This window comes from Tachypleus tridentatus, chromosome 7, assembly GCF_004210375.1.
Source record: "Tachypleus tridentatus isolate NWPU-2018 chromosome 7, ASM421037v1, whole genome shotgun sequence".
Taxonomy (NCBI): domain Eukaryota; kingdom Metazoa; phylum Arthropoda; class Merostomata; order Xiphosura; family Limulidae; genus Tachypleus; species Tachypleus tridentatus.
Window position 1 is genome coordinate 169,249,569 of NC_134831.1, and position 20,942 is coordinate 169,270,510.

General features: G+C 32.1%; 1 protein-coding gene across 1 annotated transcript; it reads right to left on the reverse strand.

Annotated features, from left to right (window-relative positions):
- Nucleotides 1-9,459: 9,459 nt before the first annotated feature.
- On the reverse strand, nucleotides 9,460-20,733 carry LOC143258232 (uncharacterized). Its single transcript, XM_076517218.1, has 6 exons — nucleotides 20,464-20,733; nucleotides 16,314-16,379; nucleotides 14,677-14,844; nucleotides 12,504-12,569; nucleotides 11,850-12,025; nucleotides 9,460-11,244 (listed from the first exon to the last, which is right to left on the reverse strand). The coding sequence occupies exons 1-6, from the start codon at nucleotides 20,557-20,559 to the stop codon at nucleotides 11,049-11,051; spliced, it is 768 nt and encodes a 255-aa protein (XP_076373333.1). The 5' UTR covers nucleotides 20,560-20,733; the 3' UTR covers nucleotides 9,460-11,048.
- Between the last annotated feature and the right edge of the window lie 209 nt (nucleotides 20,734-20,942).

Below are 20,942 nucleotides of genomic sequence, written 5' to 3' on the forward strand. Positions count from 1 at the left end.
GTACATTATTGAAAAAAATCTGGGTCTTATGTGACCCATGGAGACACCCAAGGTCAGGACTCGTCAGTACTTGGGAGTGTGACCTCGTAGGATAACTGGGTGATAACAACACTATTACTTCCTTTATGTTGTCCCCAGTGGACACAACAGTTAGCCTGAGATGGCTTTGTGATGGTTTGACTTGACTTGAAATGTTTACATGTTCTACAGTAATTCCTGTATGTTGAATCCAAACATCACAAACTTTTACACAGCTGGTTATGTTTAAAATGTTAATAACCACTGGTTATAGATTTTTCTAGACCAGTCTTGACATGAGCGTTTTAGTGATTGTTCTAGAATCCCAAAGAAACAATCCACTAGTATATAAACATCTAACAGACCACAATACATGTTATTCTGAATAGTATTTGTTTGTGTGTATATTTTATTATTTTTCTTTTCAGTATTAATTATTCATTGCTATGGCAACAAGAGGTTGTGTAAATGCTCCAGACATTATTGTCACAAGTGTGTGAAAGTATAAGAAATAATAGACTGGCTTTAAGATTTTTCTTCCATTTACTTAATTTAGTTTAGAAGATAAAACAGCCGAGATGTTGTTCCATAAAGTTATGTTATTTTAATAATATAATTATTTGGATGCAAACAAAATTGGAACTTTTTGTTAACTTTTTCAAAAGGAACTAAATTACTGAAAAAAAAGGTACTATTACCAGTTTTAGTCGCTCCTAATAAATTGCATAACGAAACTGTAAATTAACCCTAATATTTTCATCTTACTGAAATTGTAACTAGCAATCGTAATGACATTCAATGTTTCTTCATCAAAAGTGCTTCAATTTTTAAACAACTTTTTTCAAAATGTTCATTCAACAAAATAGAACACAAAGTGTTCTTTTTTTTTTTTGACACGTTTATACCCTACAGCTTTTCTAATATAACATAAAAACAAAAAATCATGTTTGAAAATATGCAATTCTCACTTTCCACCATCTTGTCAAGCATTTGTTCACATTTCAGTATAACGATCACTAAATGGAAAGTAATTAGGAAAAAAGTTCTCTTCTCAGGCATATTTTACAAACAACACACACATATATATGTGATTAATACTTTGGGCTTTTAATATTAAAATTATAAATTTCAAGTGAAATGGTTTAATACAGTAAACAAACGTTTTATTCACAAGGTTCGAAGTCAGAAATTTCTTTAAAATTGGATAATAGTAAGTAATTTAGTTGTTAAAGAATTATAGTTTAGTTAATAAATATCTTTCTAGCACTATTTTGTTGAAAATATTAATTGAAGTTAATAAAAACGTAATATTGCTATTTGTTATCACTACTTAACATTATTATAAATAATGAATACTCTGATATTGTGAAATTTAAAGATAACGGTGATAAATTGTTTGTTTTTGGAATTTCGCACAAAGCTACTCGAGGGCTATCTGTGCTAGCCGTCCCTAATTTAACAGTGTAAGACTAGAGGGAAGGCAGCTAGTCATCACCACCCACCGCCAACTCTTGGGCTACTCTTGTACCAACGAATAGTGGGATTGACCGTCACATTATAACGCCTCTACGGCTGGGAAGGCGAGCATGTTTAGCGGGCGCGAACCCGCGACCATCGGATTACGAGTCGCACGCCTTACGCGCTAGGCCATGCCGGGCCACGGTGATAAATACTCCCTGATTTCGTCACAGTTATGATTTTCATCAAGAGATGGCGATAATGCAGATCGATTTAATATATTCCTATATAAAGGATACTAACAACAAAGGTTTTTTCTTGTGCAGGTGTTTGTGGGTTAACTAATTGTCAATACGACAATTTTTTGTAACTATATTTATTTGAAATAATTTATGTGAATAATTACATGCAAACGTAATATTTAACTTCGTCGAATTACTTTGCATTTATTTCCAATAAACTTAAATATTAATATAAATTATATTTTATAAATACCAATATTTAGACCTAGTTTTAACTGAACGGAACACTTGTGTTTATTTCAAATATACTTAGGTATTTAAAATACTTTTAAGAACTATTATATAATATTCAGAATTATTTCTAGTTTGTAATTAGTTATTGTCATAATAAATTAACAAAATTATAAAAAATTCTTTTATTACCTAATAAAAAAACATAATCAGACGTTCAACTGTTTATAATTAAGGTTTCACCAGTCTGTCTTAATTATTCCAACTATCCATATATTAGAAATGTTGTTTAAATTATTTAATTAACTTAAAGTTGTTTAACTTCCTCTATTAGCATTACAACTCCTGAAAATAACCAACTAATTAAAATCATTGTTTCTAATCGAAATTATTGTTGCTTATTCCAACTACATAAGCGTTGTGAGAGCAACTGAGTAATTATTTACTTAGCCTGAAGACCAATCAATTGGAAACTTGCACATGGAGATCAGAAATGATATTCTGGATACAAATTAAAAAAAAAAAAAATTAAAGGGATACAATATGAATTATCTTTTGTGAATTGCGTAGTTGAGTTACTTGGAGACAGATCAGACGTGGAGAATTTTTAAATATTCAAGATAAATATATTCCTTACAGAAATAAAATGGTGAATGGAAGAAAAAAAAAACAAGTTAGCACACAGAAGATGTATGGGCTGAAATGAAAGAAAAGCGTCACAACATTAAGAAATTTAAATTGACTGGTTTGATGAGAGATTTAGAAGATCAAGACAATTTGTCAAAGAGGAAATTAAAACATTACAAAGAATTTATGAGAAAAGCTGGCTGAAAATGTAACAACTAACATTTACATTAAAGAATTCTTTAAATACATTAAGGGTAAGAACAATGTTAGGATTCGAGTAGAACTTATGAGGGATGATAAAAGAAAGATCAGATCTGATGATTATAAAATGGTTGTGGTTATTAAAATTGTTTTTTCTTCAGTTTTTGCTAATGAAGATGTAAGCGGTATTTCTCGTTTAGAACAGTTGTTAGATGGAAACAGTATCAAAGAAAATGATCAAATTAATTCTGAGCTTGTAAGGAAAACATTCGGAAGTTTAAAGAACAGTAAACCTTGTGGGCCAGATGATATTTCCCTAAAAGTTTTGAAGGAGGTTTAGAATTGGTTATCTGAGCTACTTGATACTATTGTTTTTTTTAAAGTTTTCGAATAGTGAGCAGGTGCCAGAAAATTAGAAGTTACTAACATTATTCCTATTTTCAAGAGAAGCGATACAAATTATCCTAGTAATTATAGGCCTATTAGCCTTACATCAGTGGTAGGGAAGTTTTGGAAAGTCTGATAAAATATATTTCACAAAGTAAGTTAATAAATTTTAGAATTTTATTAGATAGTCGATGTGATTTCACTGAGGGAGAACCCGACATTCTTTAAAAAGGGTAGTGTATAGGAGTATAGATTTGATGTATCTGGATTTTGAGAAAGAATTTGATAAGATGCCACATGAAAGGCTGTGAATGACGATTATCTCCGTAGATGCATGGGATTAGTTAGTGAAATGAATAGAAGACTGGCTGGATGGAAAAAGTAGAGGGTTGTTACAAATGGAGTTCAGTTAAACTGGATTAATGTTAGAAGTGATGTAACTAATGGCTCTGTTTTAGGACCTTTACTCCTTTTGATTTACATCAGTGTCAAACATAAGGAATGGTCAATAAATTACTTAAATTTGCTAATGATATTAAAGTCCTGAGTTTTTAGCTGTGTGGATAATGCTACTAATATACTTTTGACAGTGGTCAATTTAAATATTTACAACCCACCATAAGTAATACAAATAATTTTATATTTAGTTTATGTGGATATATATTGATAATATGTCAAAACCTGTAAAATATTTAGTCAGTTTTCATTAAGATTGTAAAGATACTAGAATTTTCCAAGACATAGATAATATTTTAACAGCTTTTATTAATGACAATACAATCATTTTTTTAAAATTGCTCTTTCAAAAAAAAAAAAAATGTGTACACTTATTCCTCTTGATTGAGTTTCTCTAAACCTGTTGTAATAATTTCAACAGATAATTGTTAAATTTATCAATGATAATAGAGAAATAATCTTGAGCTTTGACAGAGAAAGTAAACACCCAGGAAAATGTGTCTTATTTACTAATAAAAATATTTTCAACATCTTCTAAACATAACGTTCTGGGACAATATGGGACCAATTGGTCCATCTCGGCTCTTCCCTCTTCTGAACTAAATTAATTAAACCAAAAAAAATCTTAAAGCTAGTCTTTATCATTCATATACTTATCAAGCTCTTTCATAAACTCACTTAAATATACCGCTTCTAGAAACATCAGAAATCCGTCTCTTCCTGTCAGAAAAATAAATCTACCTTGGCTGAAGTGAAGTCAAGCCCTGCCAATATTTATATTTGTGTATCTTAGTCCTACTATTTTTAATGCTAAATATGAAAAAGGACGATGCATCAACACTACCAATTTCATTTACAATCTTAAACACCTCAGTCAGATCCACCCACTCTCTTTTTTTTGTTTCTTCAAGAGAAAACAATTTGAGAGGTTTCAACCTCTAGTTGTATGACAACCTCTCCATCTCAGGCACCATTTTAGTAACCTTCTCTAAACCGTTTCCAACAACATTATGTTTTTCTCTAACACAAATATCCCAAGATTGACCTGAACAATGAAATTATAACCTCTTTAGACTTGTATTCAATATTTCTGCAGATACAACCTAAAATCCTGTTTAATTGTACACAAGCAATAGCACACTACTTGGATGACTTTAGAGATTAATCAACCATTACACCACTATCCCTTTATTTCATAACATTGTTAAGGCTTTTGCCGTCTAAATTATAATTCAAATTATGATAACTCGCATAGAGTATATTGCATTTATTATCATTAAAACCCATCTACTATTTATTTCCTCAACTCGGTAATTTATCTAAATCCTTTTGTAAATCAACAATACCCTCTTCATAGCCAGCAACACTAAAGACCTTAATATCATCTGCAGATGTAAGTAATTTACCTTTGTCATTGATGTAAATCAAAATATCTTTCAACAAAATATAACACAAATTGTTCTTTGTTTTTGACCCAATTATATTATATAACTTTCCTAATATAACATTAGGACAAAAATACAGTAGAAATTATACAATTCTCACTTTTCATCATGTTGTCAAGTTAACATGTCACATGTCAGCATTGCAATAACTAAATGGAATATACCGTATTATACGCCTTACGAGACGCAATTTTTTCTTTAAAAATACCTTGAAAAATCCCCACGCATCTTCCAAGACAAAACAGATGGTTAAGACTAGAGGTTAGCCTAGGATCTACTCAAAACAGCCTCTTTTACAGGTCATAATCTCATTACTTACCAATTACAAGTTTTTCCAATAGCATAAAACATTCATTTTAACTAATATTATCGATATACTGTGAAGGATATGATGTATTTGACTGTACTTACTTAGTATCTTACTTAGTATGTTGATAAACGTCAAGGCTGCATCAAGGTGTTGGTTGTTGAGTCAAAATATTTTTTTCTTAGAATTGTCTTTCCCAAAATTAGGGTGCGTCTTTCACGATGTACCATTTTACATTGATTTTCTTTCTCAAGAATATTTACAAACAACACACACAAACACATGTATATAATTTTATAACATTAATGCTCTGAGTTTTTAATATTCAAAGTGTAAGTTTCACGTTAAAGTTTTAATTTGCCTAAATATTATTATTTTAGAAGTGTAAGAAAGAACTACAATTCTTCAACGATACAGATGGAGACGTTTAACAAACGTTTTATTCACAGAGTTCGAAGTCAGAAGACTGTTTATTCTTCTGTGAAATCAGATAATAATAAGTAATTTAGTTATTAAAGACATTATAGTTCTAGTTAATAAATATCTGTCTAATACTATTTTATTTCAAATGTTCATTGAATCTGATAAAAATAACATAATATCGCCCTTTGTTATAACTATTTAAAAATTATAATAAGTAATATAGTGAGATTTCACGAAATTAGATGGCAGTAAGTGCTATCTGAGTTCATTAAAGAAAAGAGTTTCGTCAAAAGATGGGAATACTCCTGATCTGATTTAATAAGTATTTTTCTCTATAAAAGGACACTAAAGACAAAAGTTTTTTCTCACATGCAGTTTTTTTCGGGGGTTAAATAATCATCAATACGATAATTCTTTTTTAACTATATTTATTTAAAATAGTTTATGTAAATAATACCATGCAGACCTAATATTAACTTCATTGAATTATTTTGCATTTATTTACAATAGACTTAAACATTTATATAAATTACATTTGATAAATACACGTTCAGACCTTTTTTAACTCCACGGAACTACTTTGTGTTTATTTCAAATATATTCAAGTGTTTAAAGCACTTTTAAGAACTATTATACGATATTATTATTCAGAATTATTTCTAGTTTGTAACAACATTATAAAAATTTCTTTTATCACACTAATAACAAAACAACTTTACTTTTATTTTACTGTGTTAACTAACCTAATTTCCAACACTTTATACATCAGTTAGAATCATATTAAAACTATTATGTTACAAGGAATTAGTAAACTTTTCACTGGCGTAAAGTTGTCTCGATTTCACAATTTATATTTTATATTCTTTACACGGTTTTGTAACTTTCTTGTACTTGTATTAATTTTTGTTTCTTTATAAACTTCCATCTAGAACAATGTATTTGTTTGTCGTGCGGCATAACTATTCCGCTATGATTTACACCTGATAGGTATCTAACCTTGATTTCTAGTGTTATACGTCTTCACACTTACCGATGAACCACATCGAATAAAGTTTTCATTACTAATACGGGTATGTGTGAGTGACCACCCTAATTAATTTCTGTGCATTATTTAGTTAGATAAGCTGTACAACTACCTAAGAAATACACGTACAGCCCAGTCTGTCATACAGTGTACTACGTTTCATCTATTTATACTTGTTTCAGTATGCTGCAGCTCTTGTTGTTGATATTAGATAATATGTAATATTTATATATGTATTTTTTAATATTAAAATATACACGTACTGTCATATCTCTTCTCCACAGATGTTGTCTTGGAATATACACGTACTGTCATATCTCTTCTCCACAGATGTTGTCTTGGAATATACACGTACTGTCATATCTCTTCTCCACAGATGTTGTCTTGGAATATACACGTACTGTCATATCTCTTCTTCACAGATGTTGTCTTGGAATATACACGTACTGTCATATCTCTTCTTCACAGATGTTGTCTTGGAATATACACGTACTGTCATATCTCTTCTTCACAGATGTTGTCTTGGAATATACACGTACTGTCATATCTCTTCTCCACAGATGTTGTCTTGGAATATACACGTACTGTCATATCTCTTCTCCACAGATGTTGTCTTGGAATATACACGTACTGTCATATCTCTTCTCCACAGATGTTGTCTTGGAATATACACGTACTGTCATATCTCTTCTCCACAGATGTTGTCTTGGAATATACACGTACTGTCATATCTCTTCTTCACAGATGTTGTCTTGGAATATACACGTACTGTCATATCTCTTCTCCACAGATGTTGTCTTGGAATATACACGTACTGTCATATCTCTTCTTCACAGATGTTGTCTTGGAATATACACGTACTGTCATATCTCTTCTCCACAGATGTTGTCTTGGAATATACACGTACTGTCATATCTCTTCTCCACAGATGTTGTCTTGGAATATACACGTACTGTCATATCTCTTCTTCACAGATGTTGTCTTGGAATATACACGTACTGTCATATCTCTTCTCCACAGATGTTGTCTTGGAATATACACGTACTGTCATATCTCTTCTTCACAGATGTTGTCTTGGAATATACACGTACTGTCATATCTCTTCTCCACAGATGTTGTCTTGGAATATACACGTACTGTCATATCTCTTCTCCACAGATGTTGTCTTGGAATATACACGTACTGTCATATCTCTTCTCCACAGATGTTGTCTTGGAATATACACGTACTGTCATATCTCTTCTTCACAGATGTTGTCTTGGAATATACACGTACTGTCATATCTCTTCTCCACAGATGTTGTCTTGGAATATACACGTACTGTCATATCTCTTCTCCACAGATGTTGTCTTGGAATATACACGTACTGTCATATCTCTTCTTCACAGATGTTGTCTTGGAATATACACGTACTGTCATATCTCTTCTCCACAGATGTTGTCTTGGAATATACACGTACTGTCATATCTCTTCTTCACAGATGTTGTCTTGGAATATACACGTACTGTCATATCTCTTCTCCACAGATGTTGTCTTGGAATATACACGTACTGTCATATCTCTTCTTCACAGATGTTGTCTTGGAATATACACGTACTGTCATATCTCTTCTCCACAGATGTTGTCTTGGAATATACACGTACTGTCATATCTCTTCTCCACAGATGTTGTCTTGGAATATACACGTACTGTCATATCTCTTCTCCACAGATGTTGTCTTGGAATATACACGTACTGTCATATCTCTTCTCCACAGATGTTGTCTTGGAATATACACGTACTGTCATATCTCTTCTTCACAGATGTTGTCTTGGAATATACACGTACTGTCATATCTCTTCTCCACAGATGTTGTCTTGGAATATACACGTACTGTCATATCTCTTCTCCACAGATGTTGTCTTGGAATATACACGTACTGTCATATCTCTTCTTCACAGATGTTGTCTTGGAATATACACGTACTGTCATATCTCTTCTCCACAGATGTTGTCTTGGAATATACACGTACTGTCATATCTCTTCTTCACAGATGTTGTCTTGGAATATACACGTACTGTCATATCTCTTCTCCACAGATGTTGTCTTGGAATATACACGTACTGTCATATCTCTTCTTCACAGATGTTGTCTTGGAATATACACGTACTGTCATATCTCTTCTCCACAGATGTTGTCTTGGAATATACACGTACTGTCATATCTCTTCTCCACAGATGTTGTCTTGGAATATACACGTACTGTCATATCTCTTCTCCACAGATGTTGTCTTGGAATATACACGTACTGTCATATCTCTTCTTCACAGATGTTGTCTTGGAATATACACGTACTGTCATATCTCTTCTCCACAGATGTTGTCTTGGAATATACACGTACTGTCATATCTCTTCTCCACAGATGTTGTCTTGGAATATACACGTACTGTCATATCTCTTCTTCACAGATGTTGTCTTGGAATATACACGTACTGTCATATCTCTTCTCCACAGATGTTGTCTTGGAATATACACGTACTGTCATATCTCTTCTTCACAGATGTTGTCTTGGAATCATTTCTTCATTTAATATCTCTAATTCTTTTATATTTTTTTTCTTTATCATTTTATTTTGATTTGGTTTTAAAACTGTGTAGCGTTGTAAAAAGAGCATTTTTTACATGCCATATTCTAACACAATTAAAGAATTTTCAATACTTGATATAAAAAATTATGAAAATTAGCTGTGTAACGATAGTGAAATCTCCATAAGTAAATATGATTTTTACATGATTTATAAGCAAAATTAAAGCCAAGACTAAATTATAACTTCTGCATGGTTCTTAAGATGAACCTACTCCAATTTATGATCCTTATTATTTGTTTAATACTAAGGCACCATTTTCTACATAACCTAAAATCAATAAGTACTAACATTGTTAAACTATGTGGAATGTTTTCTTGAATATTTATGGTAATTTAGAATCGTCAGTTTTAATATCAAAATTATTCTTATTGGAGGCAATCAAAGAAACATTTCTACGAAAAGTCCAGTGTTTTTCTATGTACTATTTCACACACTTCATTCTGAACTACTTTTTATGTGCTTTATAAACTAGGGTTAATCGCGCCTTGCGAGAACAATGTTCGAGGTTTACCACTTCTTCCAGTGTCCATAACATTCATCCGATGATGCCTCAATTCCTTATTACTTTTTTCATCCTGAGAAAGATGGTGAGGTAAAAATGAAGGATAGTGATGTCAAACCGAAGGATGACCAGGTCAACCTTAGATGAAACATTTTAAGAATGTTTTCTCAGACTATTCATTCTGCTTGGTCATCTGTTTTCAAGGACAGCAAAGTCTACTGAAATTGTATTGGAAGGAACTCGTCAGTATCTAGTCAAACGGATTGTTGTGATTCCATTTGCTTTGAGGGATTTGGTCAGTATCTAGTCAAAGAGATTATTATGATAATAGTTTCACTGAGGGACGTGGTCAGTGTCTAGTCAAATAGATTATTATGATAATAGTTTCACTAAGGGACTTGGTCGGTATTCAGTCAAATTAACCATTATGATTCTTTTTACTTCTGCCATCTTTCTTCGGAAAACAGTGGCAGGTTTAAGACGTGGCTGAGAGCGAGACTTTCTTTCATCTTAAATTGTTAATCTATTTACTTGTCAGCAGAGGCATGCCTAGCTTACACGCACTAAGGGGCACAGTTTACTTCTTCATAATCGTAGTTTTCAGGATAGAAATAAAGACGATGCTACGATCCGGGTAAGAAACAGTTGCCATGTAGACTGTTGAAGGCTCACTTCTGTCCTTTGCCTCTACAGTGTTTAACAATATCGCTATACAACATCCGTCGTCAAAAAATTCTGTGACACATAATATCTCTGGTTCTGTTGAAAGTGAAACAAATCACAGTGAACCGTTCTAATAAAGCAGGATTAACTTCTTGCAGTAGTTTCACTTGAGAGAGATAGTGTTCCTTCGAATTAGAAGATTGTAAGTTTTCTATTTCTTAATCTCTTGAAAACACATTTGTTATTCGTCTAATGTTTTTGAAAAGATAAAAAAAGGTTAACTCGCTAACGAAGCAGTCTACAAATTGAGGCGTCACTCTAGTGTTAAAACTTCTGTAACACATAGCACGTGCTACCCACAACGTTAAGTGCTTTTTCACAAAACGGTTTCCTCTCGTTCTTGATAATTCTGAAAATTTACATTCAGACTCTGACTAAGTTATTCCGTCTTCCAAGAGAGACCAGGAATTTTGGACATCCACCGGCTGTGGGTGTTAGTTTCTTTAGGTCCTTTGACCACAGGTCGCTTTTTGGACAAGCCAAGTTCTCGATTAACCAATTCTGAATCTTCCTCACTTTCCTCTTCATAGTTCATGCATACTTGGGAAGATGTGACGTTTTCTCTCATTCGGAGTCTCAAAACAAATGATGAAAAAAACTTTACACTTCACAATCACGAACATCCACGTGTCACTGTTTGTTGTCTTTTTTCACGTTTTCTTTTTAAATTAGCTTCTATTATTACACGAGTAACAATGAAACATGGATACGCCAGAATCAAAATAAGAAAAAACAATTTAAAAAAATCAGTAAACTATACAGTACGTTGAATCAATAGAGTGTCATTGTTTAAACAAAACGTATTAAAATAGAAAAGACCAGAGGTGTTTCAGTACCAGGTACTGAAATATTCATGGATGAGAATAATTTCTATAACATCACATTATATGAAAAATATACCACTTAATGTATAAGTTATAAACTAATACATTGTATACTTAGTAGTGTATTCTATGAGGTGTGGAAATGAATTTCAATTATAAAAATGTCAAAATTTCATTCATACACAAAGAAAAAAAGATAGCACAATTTTTAAAATAATGCTCGCAATGGATACTAGATGGCGAATCTAAACGTCTTGGAGAAATATACGTATGCCGGAATTTCAACATGCCTTGCCAAGTATAAAAGATTGTACATTTTAAAATAAAATAGAAGGTATTTATAAGATAATGGTCACCTTGTTCGTTTTCGAAGCTCACTGTCTATGAAGTTATCGGCTGCGGTTGTTTGCCAGTAGTTAAGAGGCCCTAACCCTACATCCACGTAGATTTCTCCAGGAAATCGCTGGTTTATTGGAGGCAACTTCAAAGATTCTTTGTCAGCGTTGATCGATTCCAACGATTTAGATATGAACTGAAATGTTGAAATTAAGTAAAGTTTTCACCAACTTATATCGAAACACTTCTCTAGTTTTACCATAACCAACTTATATCGAAACACTTCTCTAGTTTTGTCATAACACTTGTTTCAATGAAGAATATGTAATATTTTATGAATAAATATTTAAACAATAGAAAACTTTGCATGTGTACTCACGGTAAGGTTGTTGTAATTGGATATCAGTCGTTCTGCATACGTTCAAATAAACCTAATTATTTCTTAACACGTGATTGTTTAAAACCAGATAGTTTAATTTATTATTAAGTATAAAGCTACACGTGTCCTAACCTCTACGAGGTATCAAAACCTAAATTCTAGTGCAGTAAGTCCTTAGATATATCGCTGTGCCATCGAGGTTAGTAATAATTACATAATAATTACGAACTTTTTTTTTTTTCCCAGAATGTTACAATTTTAACATCTAGAAAACTAGATGTCTTGAATCTCATACCTTCTGTCGCTTAGATTTGTCAGTTGCAGGTGAAGGCATATCATCTTCAAAACCCAACTGGTGGCGCTAGGGTAAGTAACAAACACAATATCAAAGATTCTGTAAAAATAAAAATGAAATCGAATAACTTGTATGAGTGTAGCAAGATATGAGAATGGGGGATTGGTCTTCCCAGGTTTAATTTTACTTGAAATCAAAATTTTAATAGCAGCGTTAAAAACAAAAACTAATAACAACTATCAATATTTGATTGAAATATTTGGTACATGTACTTTTTCGAATTTATAAATCCATCCTATTTCTGATCCCTAAATATAATACCTACTGATAAACATCATTTAATTTTTATAACTGTTTTTCACTTTATCACCGATAAATACTTTAAATTTCTGATTTGAGTGTTTATCAAATAACGACGAAATTGTTGGTATTGGTTTCTTTAAGTAAGTTTTGATATTTTTAGGTTGAAATTTCGCGATATATTTAATTGTAAAACACGTTTAAATAGTATTATATAAGTGACAAATTTTATGGTAAACGTTCCCTTTAAACGTGGTTTAAACGGCAAGTCAGAGACCCCTAGGATTTAGGTATATCCGTCCAAATGGGAAACCATCACTCCTGTGACAAGGGCTTTTTTGTTCACTTCTTTTGTTGTTTTAAGTGAGTAAGAACGAAAATAATTGAGAATGCCATGTCTGGTCCAACATAAAATAATTAACGTTATTTTATTGTATATCGTTAGATTGAGTTTCGTTATGCTTGCGTGTTTTCCAACAGCAGACGAACGAAAACGCCATGCATTAAAACGACAAATACGGAATAGGAAAGTTGGGACTATTACAAGACTATACTAGTATAAAACTGATAGCAACTACAGTTTTACATCAAGAACCTCAACTGGAAAACGTATTTTATGTGATGTGGTTCCATAATGCTAACTAAGAATTACTAAACTCTAAGACATTTTGTAGGCCCCACATGGCCAGGTGATTAAGACATTCGACTTGTAATCTGAGGGTCGCGGGTTCGAATCTCTGTCTCATCAAACATGCTTGCTCTTTCAGCCGTGGGGGCGTTATAACGTGACGGTCAATCCCACTGTTCGTTGGTAAAAGAATTGGCGGTGAGTGTTGATGACTAGATGTCTTCTCTCTAGTCTTACACTGCAAAATTAGGAACGGCTAGCGCAGATAGCTCTCATGTAGCTTTGCTTAAAATTCAAAACAAACCAAACCAAGACACCTTGTATCTAAAACAACTGATATAAATACCATTGTAAATAAGTATATTTTAGTTCTTAGCCAGTCGGCCTGATGAGATCAGTTATTAAAAGAGAGAAAAGCCGTCAGCAGCGACTTGTAGCACACAAAGTAAATTTGAAATTATATCATACACACATCTTTCTGGAAACCCGTAATGGGCTGGTAAAGAATAATGTGATTAAAATTATTATAAATCGTATAAATGGCGTTTAAACTAAGCCTAGTATGCAGTAATTCAGAGTAGAAATGAGTAAAAGGCCTCGTCCTCTGTAAAGACATAGGACAAGTAAGATTTACTTGAAATTGGTAAACTAAGGTGAAGCTAACACTTCTATATATGTTACAAATGTTCTGTCCTCTAAGTTATTTGCAACCATTGTACACAAGAATTGAAAAAAAACATAGTGTCGTATGGATGCAAATGTAAATGATCAAAGGTTCGACTTGGTTTTTGTTTACGAACGACTTTGATGAAAAGAAAGCACATTGAACATTTTGTGATTGCAAAGTAGACATTTTTACTTTGTTTATTCCAACTAATGTGAGTTATGTTTTTAATGTTTAATATTCAGATTAGCTCAGCACCTTTCAGATTTCTGCTGGGAGCAGGTAATTGATATTTATGTGATTTCAGACACAGTTATTAATACAACATTTAATTTAAATTGTACTTACTGTGAATCAGATTGGAGCCATATACTTAAAACTTTAAAGGTCTCTGAACTGGATGTTTTCCCATGTGTTGTATAAGGTGTAAATGTGTTTTGTACTTTTTTAACAAATAACAACAGCTGTTCGATTTTTACGGGAAAAGTATCAGCAAACATAAATAAAAATGTTTTAATTTATTTTATCTCACATTTGGTCGTGGAAACTGTAAATAAAATGGGAAAATTTATTTTTCGCACCCTTCTGTTAAACGAATCCACATAATCCTGGAAGCTTTGTCTTGAACGACAACTAGAAAGGTCATCAGATCGGCTTTTTTGGTTTATCGGTTCCATCTTCCAGCTTTTGTGAACGCGTCCTATTTGTTGATGTCGAGCTACGTCATCATTGAAGGTTTCTTGGATTGGCTGTTGAGAAAGTAGATAAGTTTTCGTCAGTTCAAAGTTAAGAAAATCCCTTGAACAGCTTTGCACGAATATTTGAAACAAAATAAATAAAAAAGGGTAAAAATCGAAAAATAAACCATCCAAGCGTTTTTTAAACTATTTTACAAAACTTACAAACTTAAAAAACTCATCATATTTCAAACTGAACACTCAACTATTCATATTAGGAAAACTTCTGTAAAAAGTTTATTTAGAACATTATTACTGTTTTTATTGAGTTATTTTACTGCCTATGCTGACACCTACCATATCAGTCATAAGTATTTCTCCCTGTACGTTCTTTTTTTGCGAAAAATTGATTCAAATAAAGTTAAAATGAAAAGTGAATTAATACATACTTTTTAGCTACTTTGAAAAACAAAACCAAAAACCACTAATATAAAAGTTAGTTGAAGAATAACTATCTTTAAAACGACGCTAACTTCCATTTAAAAAAAAAAAAGCTTAAACCACACCTAGACAAACGGTCAGTTAAACTCTGCTTATTAAAATTCGAAGGCAACTTTCTAGGTCCAGTTTGTCTTCAGTAGCACAGTGTAGGTCCGTTTTGTAGATTCTTGAATGACACGTTAAAAACTGACCACTTATTGGATCACACTTTAATAATTGACCACTTCTATTGTTTGTTGAGGACTGTTTTTACCGTAAAGTATCAGTAGGTAACCAGGATAAACTACACGTTGTTTCAATTGAAACATATAATCAAATAAATTAACCAACAGAGGTAGATGTATATAAAACTAAAAAGTATAATAGACTTAAAATAGTGATAAAATTAAGGAAAATTATAAAGTCTCGTTAATGATTCAAACCATTACTGAGATGGACAATGTCCATCACTTCCAATGACATTCTCAATGGCAAAGGGACATCAAGTGGTTAAAAAAAATATCGTTTGGGCATTCAATGCTTTAGTGCAAACAAGATTAATTCTAACGATATACAAATACTTAAACTTCTCTTTGACATGAAAGTAGTAAGTTTACGGACTTAAAACTATAAAATCTGGGGTTCGATTTGCTGCGGTATACAAAGCAGATAACTCCAAGTAGCTTTACTTTAAAACAAAGAAATAAACTCTCCATGGTTTACTGTTACCAGGAGAGGCCTGGTGTTTACATCAAGGGTCCAGGTTTAGGTCCCGTTGCTACAAAATCGTACCCTGCATTTTGCGGCCTCATATACGTTATAGGAGTAACGGTAAAGTCCCAATACTCAATTGGAGTGCCCAAATAGTTAGCGGTGGGTGATGTTAGTTAGCTTTCTTTTCTCTAGCCTAGCCTATTACTTTTTCTCGCGATTGTACAGTTGTCGTTCCAGTCTGTAGCTTCAATTAGGAAGTTCAGCTGAGTAGTAAAAACCGACTCCCATTACTTATGTGGAGGAAAGTATCGAGTCTTAAATTTTAAATTTTCATGACAACTCATTACCTCTAAGTCTGCTGGGTTTCCAGGACTTCTGTTTACATCCGAATGACATTCAACGCATGCTTCTTCCTAAAACGTTCAAAATAATTCCTTTGTCTCAGGTGGTCGAGAAAATAATACAATGAAAGTTCAAACTATAAATACCTTTTTTAATTTGATAAAAATCATCTAAATTAAAACAACTTACTTTATCAGTTCTTTCATCTACTGCTCAGCGTGTAGCTGCACTATGCCCAATGTGGGGATTCAACTTCTATTTTTATTGCTATAAAGAGTGACATGTCAAACTGAACAGCTTTATGTTAACTCAGTTGTATGCTCTACGTAATGTTGACTGGGTCATAGTCTAGTAGTACAAATACTGTACGATTTACGTAATGTTGACTGGATCATAGTATAGATAACTACAAACACTGTACGATTTACATAATGTTGACTGGATCATAGTATAGATAACCACAAACACTGTATGATTTACGTAATGTTGACTGGATCATATTATAGATAACCACAAACACTGTATGATTTACGTAATGTTGACTGGATCATAGTATAGATAACTACAAACACTGTATGATTTACGTAATGTTGACTGGATCATAGTATAGATAACTACAAACACTGTATGATTTACGTAATGTTGACTGGATCATAGTATAGATAACTACAAACACTGTATGATTTACGTAATGTTGACTGGATCATAGTATAGATAACTACAAACACTGTATGATTTACGTAATGTTGACTGGATCATAGTATAGATAACTACAAACACTGTATGATTTACGTAATGTTGACTGGATCATAGTATAGATAACTACAAACACTGTATGATTTACGTAATGTTGACTGGATCATAGTATAGATAACTACAAACAGATATAGATAACTACAAACACTGTATGATTTACGTAATGTTGACAGGATCATAGTATAGGTAACTACAAACACTGTATGATTTACGTAATGTTGACTGGATCATAGTATAGATAACTACAAACACTGTATGATTTACGTAATGTTGACAGGATCATAGTATAGATAACTACAAACACTGTATGATTTACGTAATGTTGACTGGATCATAGTATAGATAACTACAAACACTGTATGATTTACGTAATGTTGACTGGATCATAGTATAGATAACTACAAACACTGTATGATTTACGTAATGTTGACTGGATCATAGTATAGATAACTACAAACACTGTATGATTTACGTAATGTTGACTGGATCATAGTATAGATAATACAAACACTGTATGATTTACGATGTTACTGGATCATAGTATAGATAACTACAAACACTGTATGATTTACGTAATGTTGACTGGATCATAGTATAGATAACTACAAACACTGTATGATTTACGTAATGTTGACTGGATCATAGTATAGATAACTACAAACACTGTATGATTTACGTAATGTTGACTGGATCATAGTATAGATAACTACAAACACTGTATGATTTACGTAATGTTGACTGGATCATAGTATAGATAACTACAAACACTGTATGATTTACGTAATGTTGACAGGATCATAGTATAGATAACTACAAACACTGTATGATTTACGTAATGTTGACAGGATCATAGTATAGATAACTACAAACACTGTATGATTTACGTAATGTTGACTGGATCATAGTATAGATAACTACAAACACTGTATGATTTACGTAATGTTGACAGGATCATAGTATAGATAACTACAAACACTGTATGATTTACGTAATGTTGACTGGATCATAGTATAGATAACTACAAACACTGTATGATTTACGTAATGTTGACTAGTATAGATAACTACAATCACTGTATGATTTACGTAATGTTGACAGGATCATAGTATAGATAACTACAAACACTGTATGATTTACGTAATGTTGACAGGATCATAGTATAGATAACTACAAACACTGTATGATTTACGTAATGTTGACAGGATCATAGTATAGATAACTACAAACACTGTATGATTTACGTAATGTTGACTGGATCATAGTATAGATAACTACAAACACTGTATGATTTACGTAATGTTGACAGGATCATAGTATAGATAACTACAAACACTGTATGATTTACGTAATGTTGACAGGATCATAGTATAGATAACTACAAACACTGTATGATTTACGTAATGTTGACAGGATCATAGTATAGATAACTACAAACACTGTATGATTTACGTAATGTTGACAGGATCATAGTATAGATAACTACAAACACTGTATGATTTACGTAATGTTGACTGGATCATAGTATAGATAACTACAAACACTGTATGATTTACGTAATGTTGACAGGATCATAGTATAGATAACTACAAACACTGTATGATTTACGTAATGTTGACTGGATCATAGTATAGATAACTACAAACACTGTATGATTTACGTAATGTTGACAGGATCATAGTATAGATAACTACAAACACTGTATGATTTACGTAATGTTGACTGGATCATAGTATAGATAACTACAAACACTGTATGATTTACGTAATGTTGACAGGATCATAGTATAGATAACTACCAACACTGTATGATTTACGTAATGTTGACTGGATCATAGTATAGATAACTACAAACACTGTATGATTTACGTAATGTTGACTGGATCATAGTATAGATAACTACAAACACTGTATGATTTACGTAATGTTGACTGGATCATAGTATAGATAACTACAAACACTGTATGATTTACGTAATGTTGACTAGTATAGATAACTACAATCACTGTATGATTTACGTAATGTTGACAGGATCATAGTATAGATAACTACAAACACTGTATGATTTACGTAATGTTGACAGGATCATAGTATAGATAACTACAAACACTGTATGATTTACGTAATGTTGACAGGATCATAGTTTAGATAACTACAAACACTGTATGATTTACGTAATGTTGACAGGATCATAGTATAGATAACTACAAACACTGTATGATTTACGTAATGTTGACTGGATCATAGTATAGATAACTACAAACACTGTATGATTTACAAGCTGGTTTATTTGTTCAACGTTTCTGTTTTCCTCCTTCATTAGGTGTATTACAGTTTTACTTAAATTAAGATCGTTGCATTTTAAGGTTCAATTCGTTGCAGAAATGGCTTGTTCCTAACGAAGGACAAAACTTTGAACAAATAAAATAACTACAAAGTTCATGGTAATTTATTTCTATGTTTTTGTCAGATTCGTCTACATAAACAGATTTGAAGAAAAAAATTAACTTCGTAAACGTTTTTATGTTAAATGTAAACCTTTTAATGTTATCAACAGTGGAACCAACTAGATGTTTGTTTATGTAAAAGGTAAATTTTTATACTGGTAATTATATTTAATTTGATATCGTTTTAAATAAAAATCTGGTGAAAAACTAACTGGAACTTTTAGAGGAATCTAAAAATATATATATATATATATATAATGTTTTTTTTTTTAAATTTAGATTAATATATTCAGAAATATATAAACATGTTAACAATTATAGTTAACAATTACACTAACAAACATTATTTTAATAATACAATCACATTTTACCATATAACAATAAATATACAAATGTTATAGCTACAGAAATATATAAAATAATATTATGTATGTATACAAATATATAACAACAGTATATTAGAGTTTTTTGAACGGATTACAGGGTTTTCTATAGATAACTTTTAAAAGGTAGGTTGTGTCTTGGCAAATCATGCAAGAAATAGAAAGCAACTTTCCAATAAAATACTTGTTAGTTTTTAATTAAGCACAAAACTTCACATTGAGTTACCTGTACTCTGCCCACTACGGGTATCGAAACCCGGATTATAGCGACGTAAATCTGCAGACATACCGAATGTGTACTCAACATACTCAAATGTGTTGTTATAGTCAATAAATCAATCTAAGGTTATTTAATGACTGCACTTATCAATACACTATCAACATATGTCGCACGACGTAACAGAATATTTACAGGGTGTCCACCATAGCCTACTATACATATATCAATACAGGTTTATTTCTTTTTTACAAACATTATACACACTTCTAAAGAAATTACAAACAAATACAGAAGGATAAAAATAAAACATTTCATAGCGATTTATAAAAGTTTCACACAAACTGTCAGGGTACCTGAAGAGCTTTGAATTTCTCTTCGTCTAAAAGATGTCTCCATTTTTCAAGAACCTTCCTCTGAATTGGAAACGACATTGGTAGCCTGAATTCCATGACGAAGGAATTTGAAATTTTCACTAACTCAAAGAATGATCAAACGGCCTTTACTTTCTCGACACTCTAACGTATTTCAGCTTCTCAAGAGGTCATACTGAAGTCTCTGTGTACGACTGTCTTCTGCATTAAGCTGGTTACAGGCAAGGACAGCTAAGAAACATCTCTATGGACTTCAGGGCTTCCACGAGTCACAGTTTTTAATTACGATTTCAGCGTATGAACGTAACCAAGGCAACATATCTTTAACAATCGCTTCAATGGCTTTGAAGGTACATGTTATTCGGGAATGGTGTAACATGATTACATTAGTAAAGAAGCTATTAGCATTCTATACGTGGCTAGGGGACGTTCAAAATCTACCAACTGTTAGTGTTAGAATG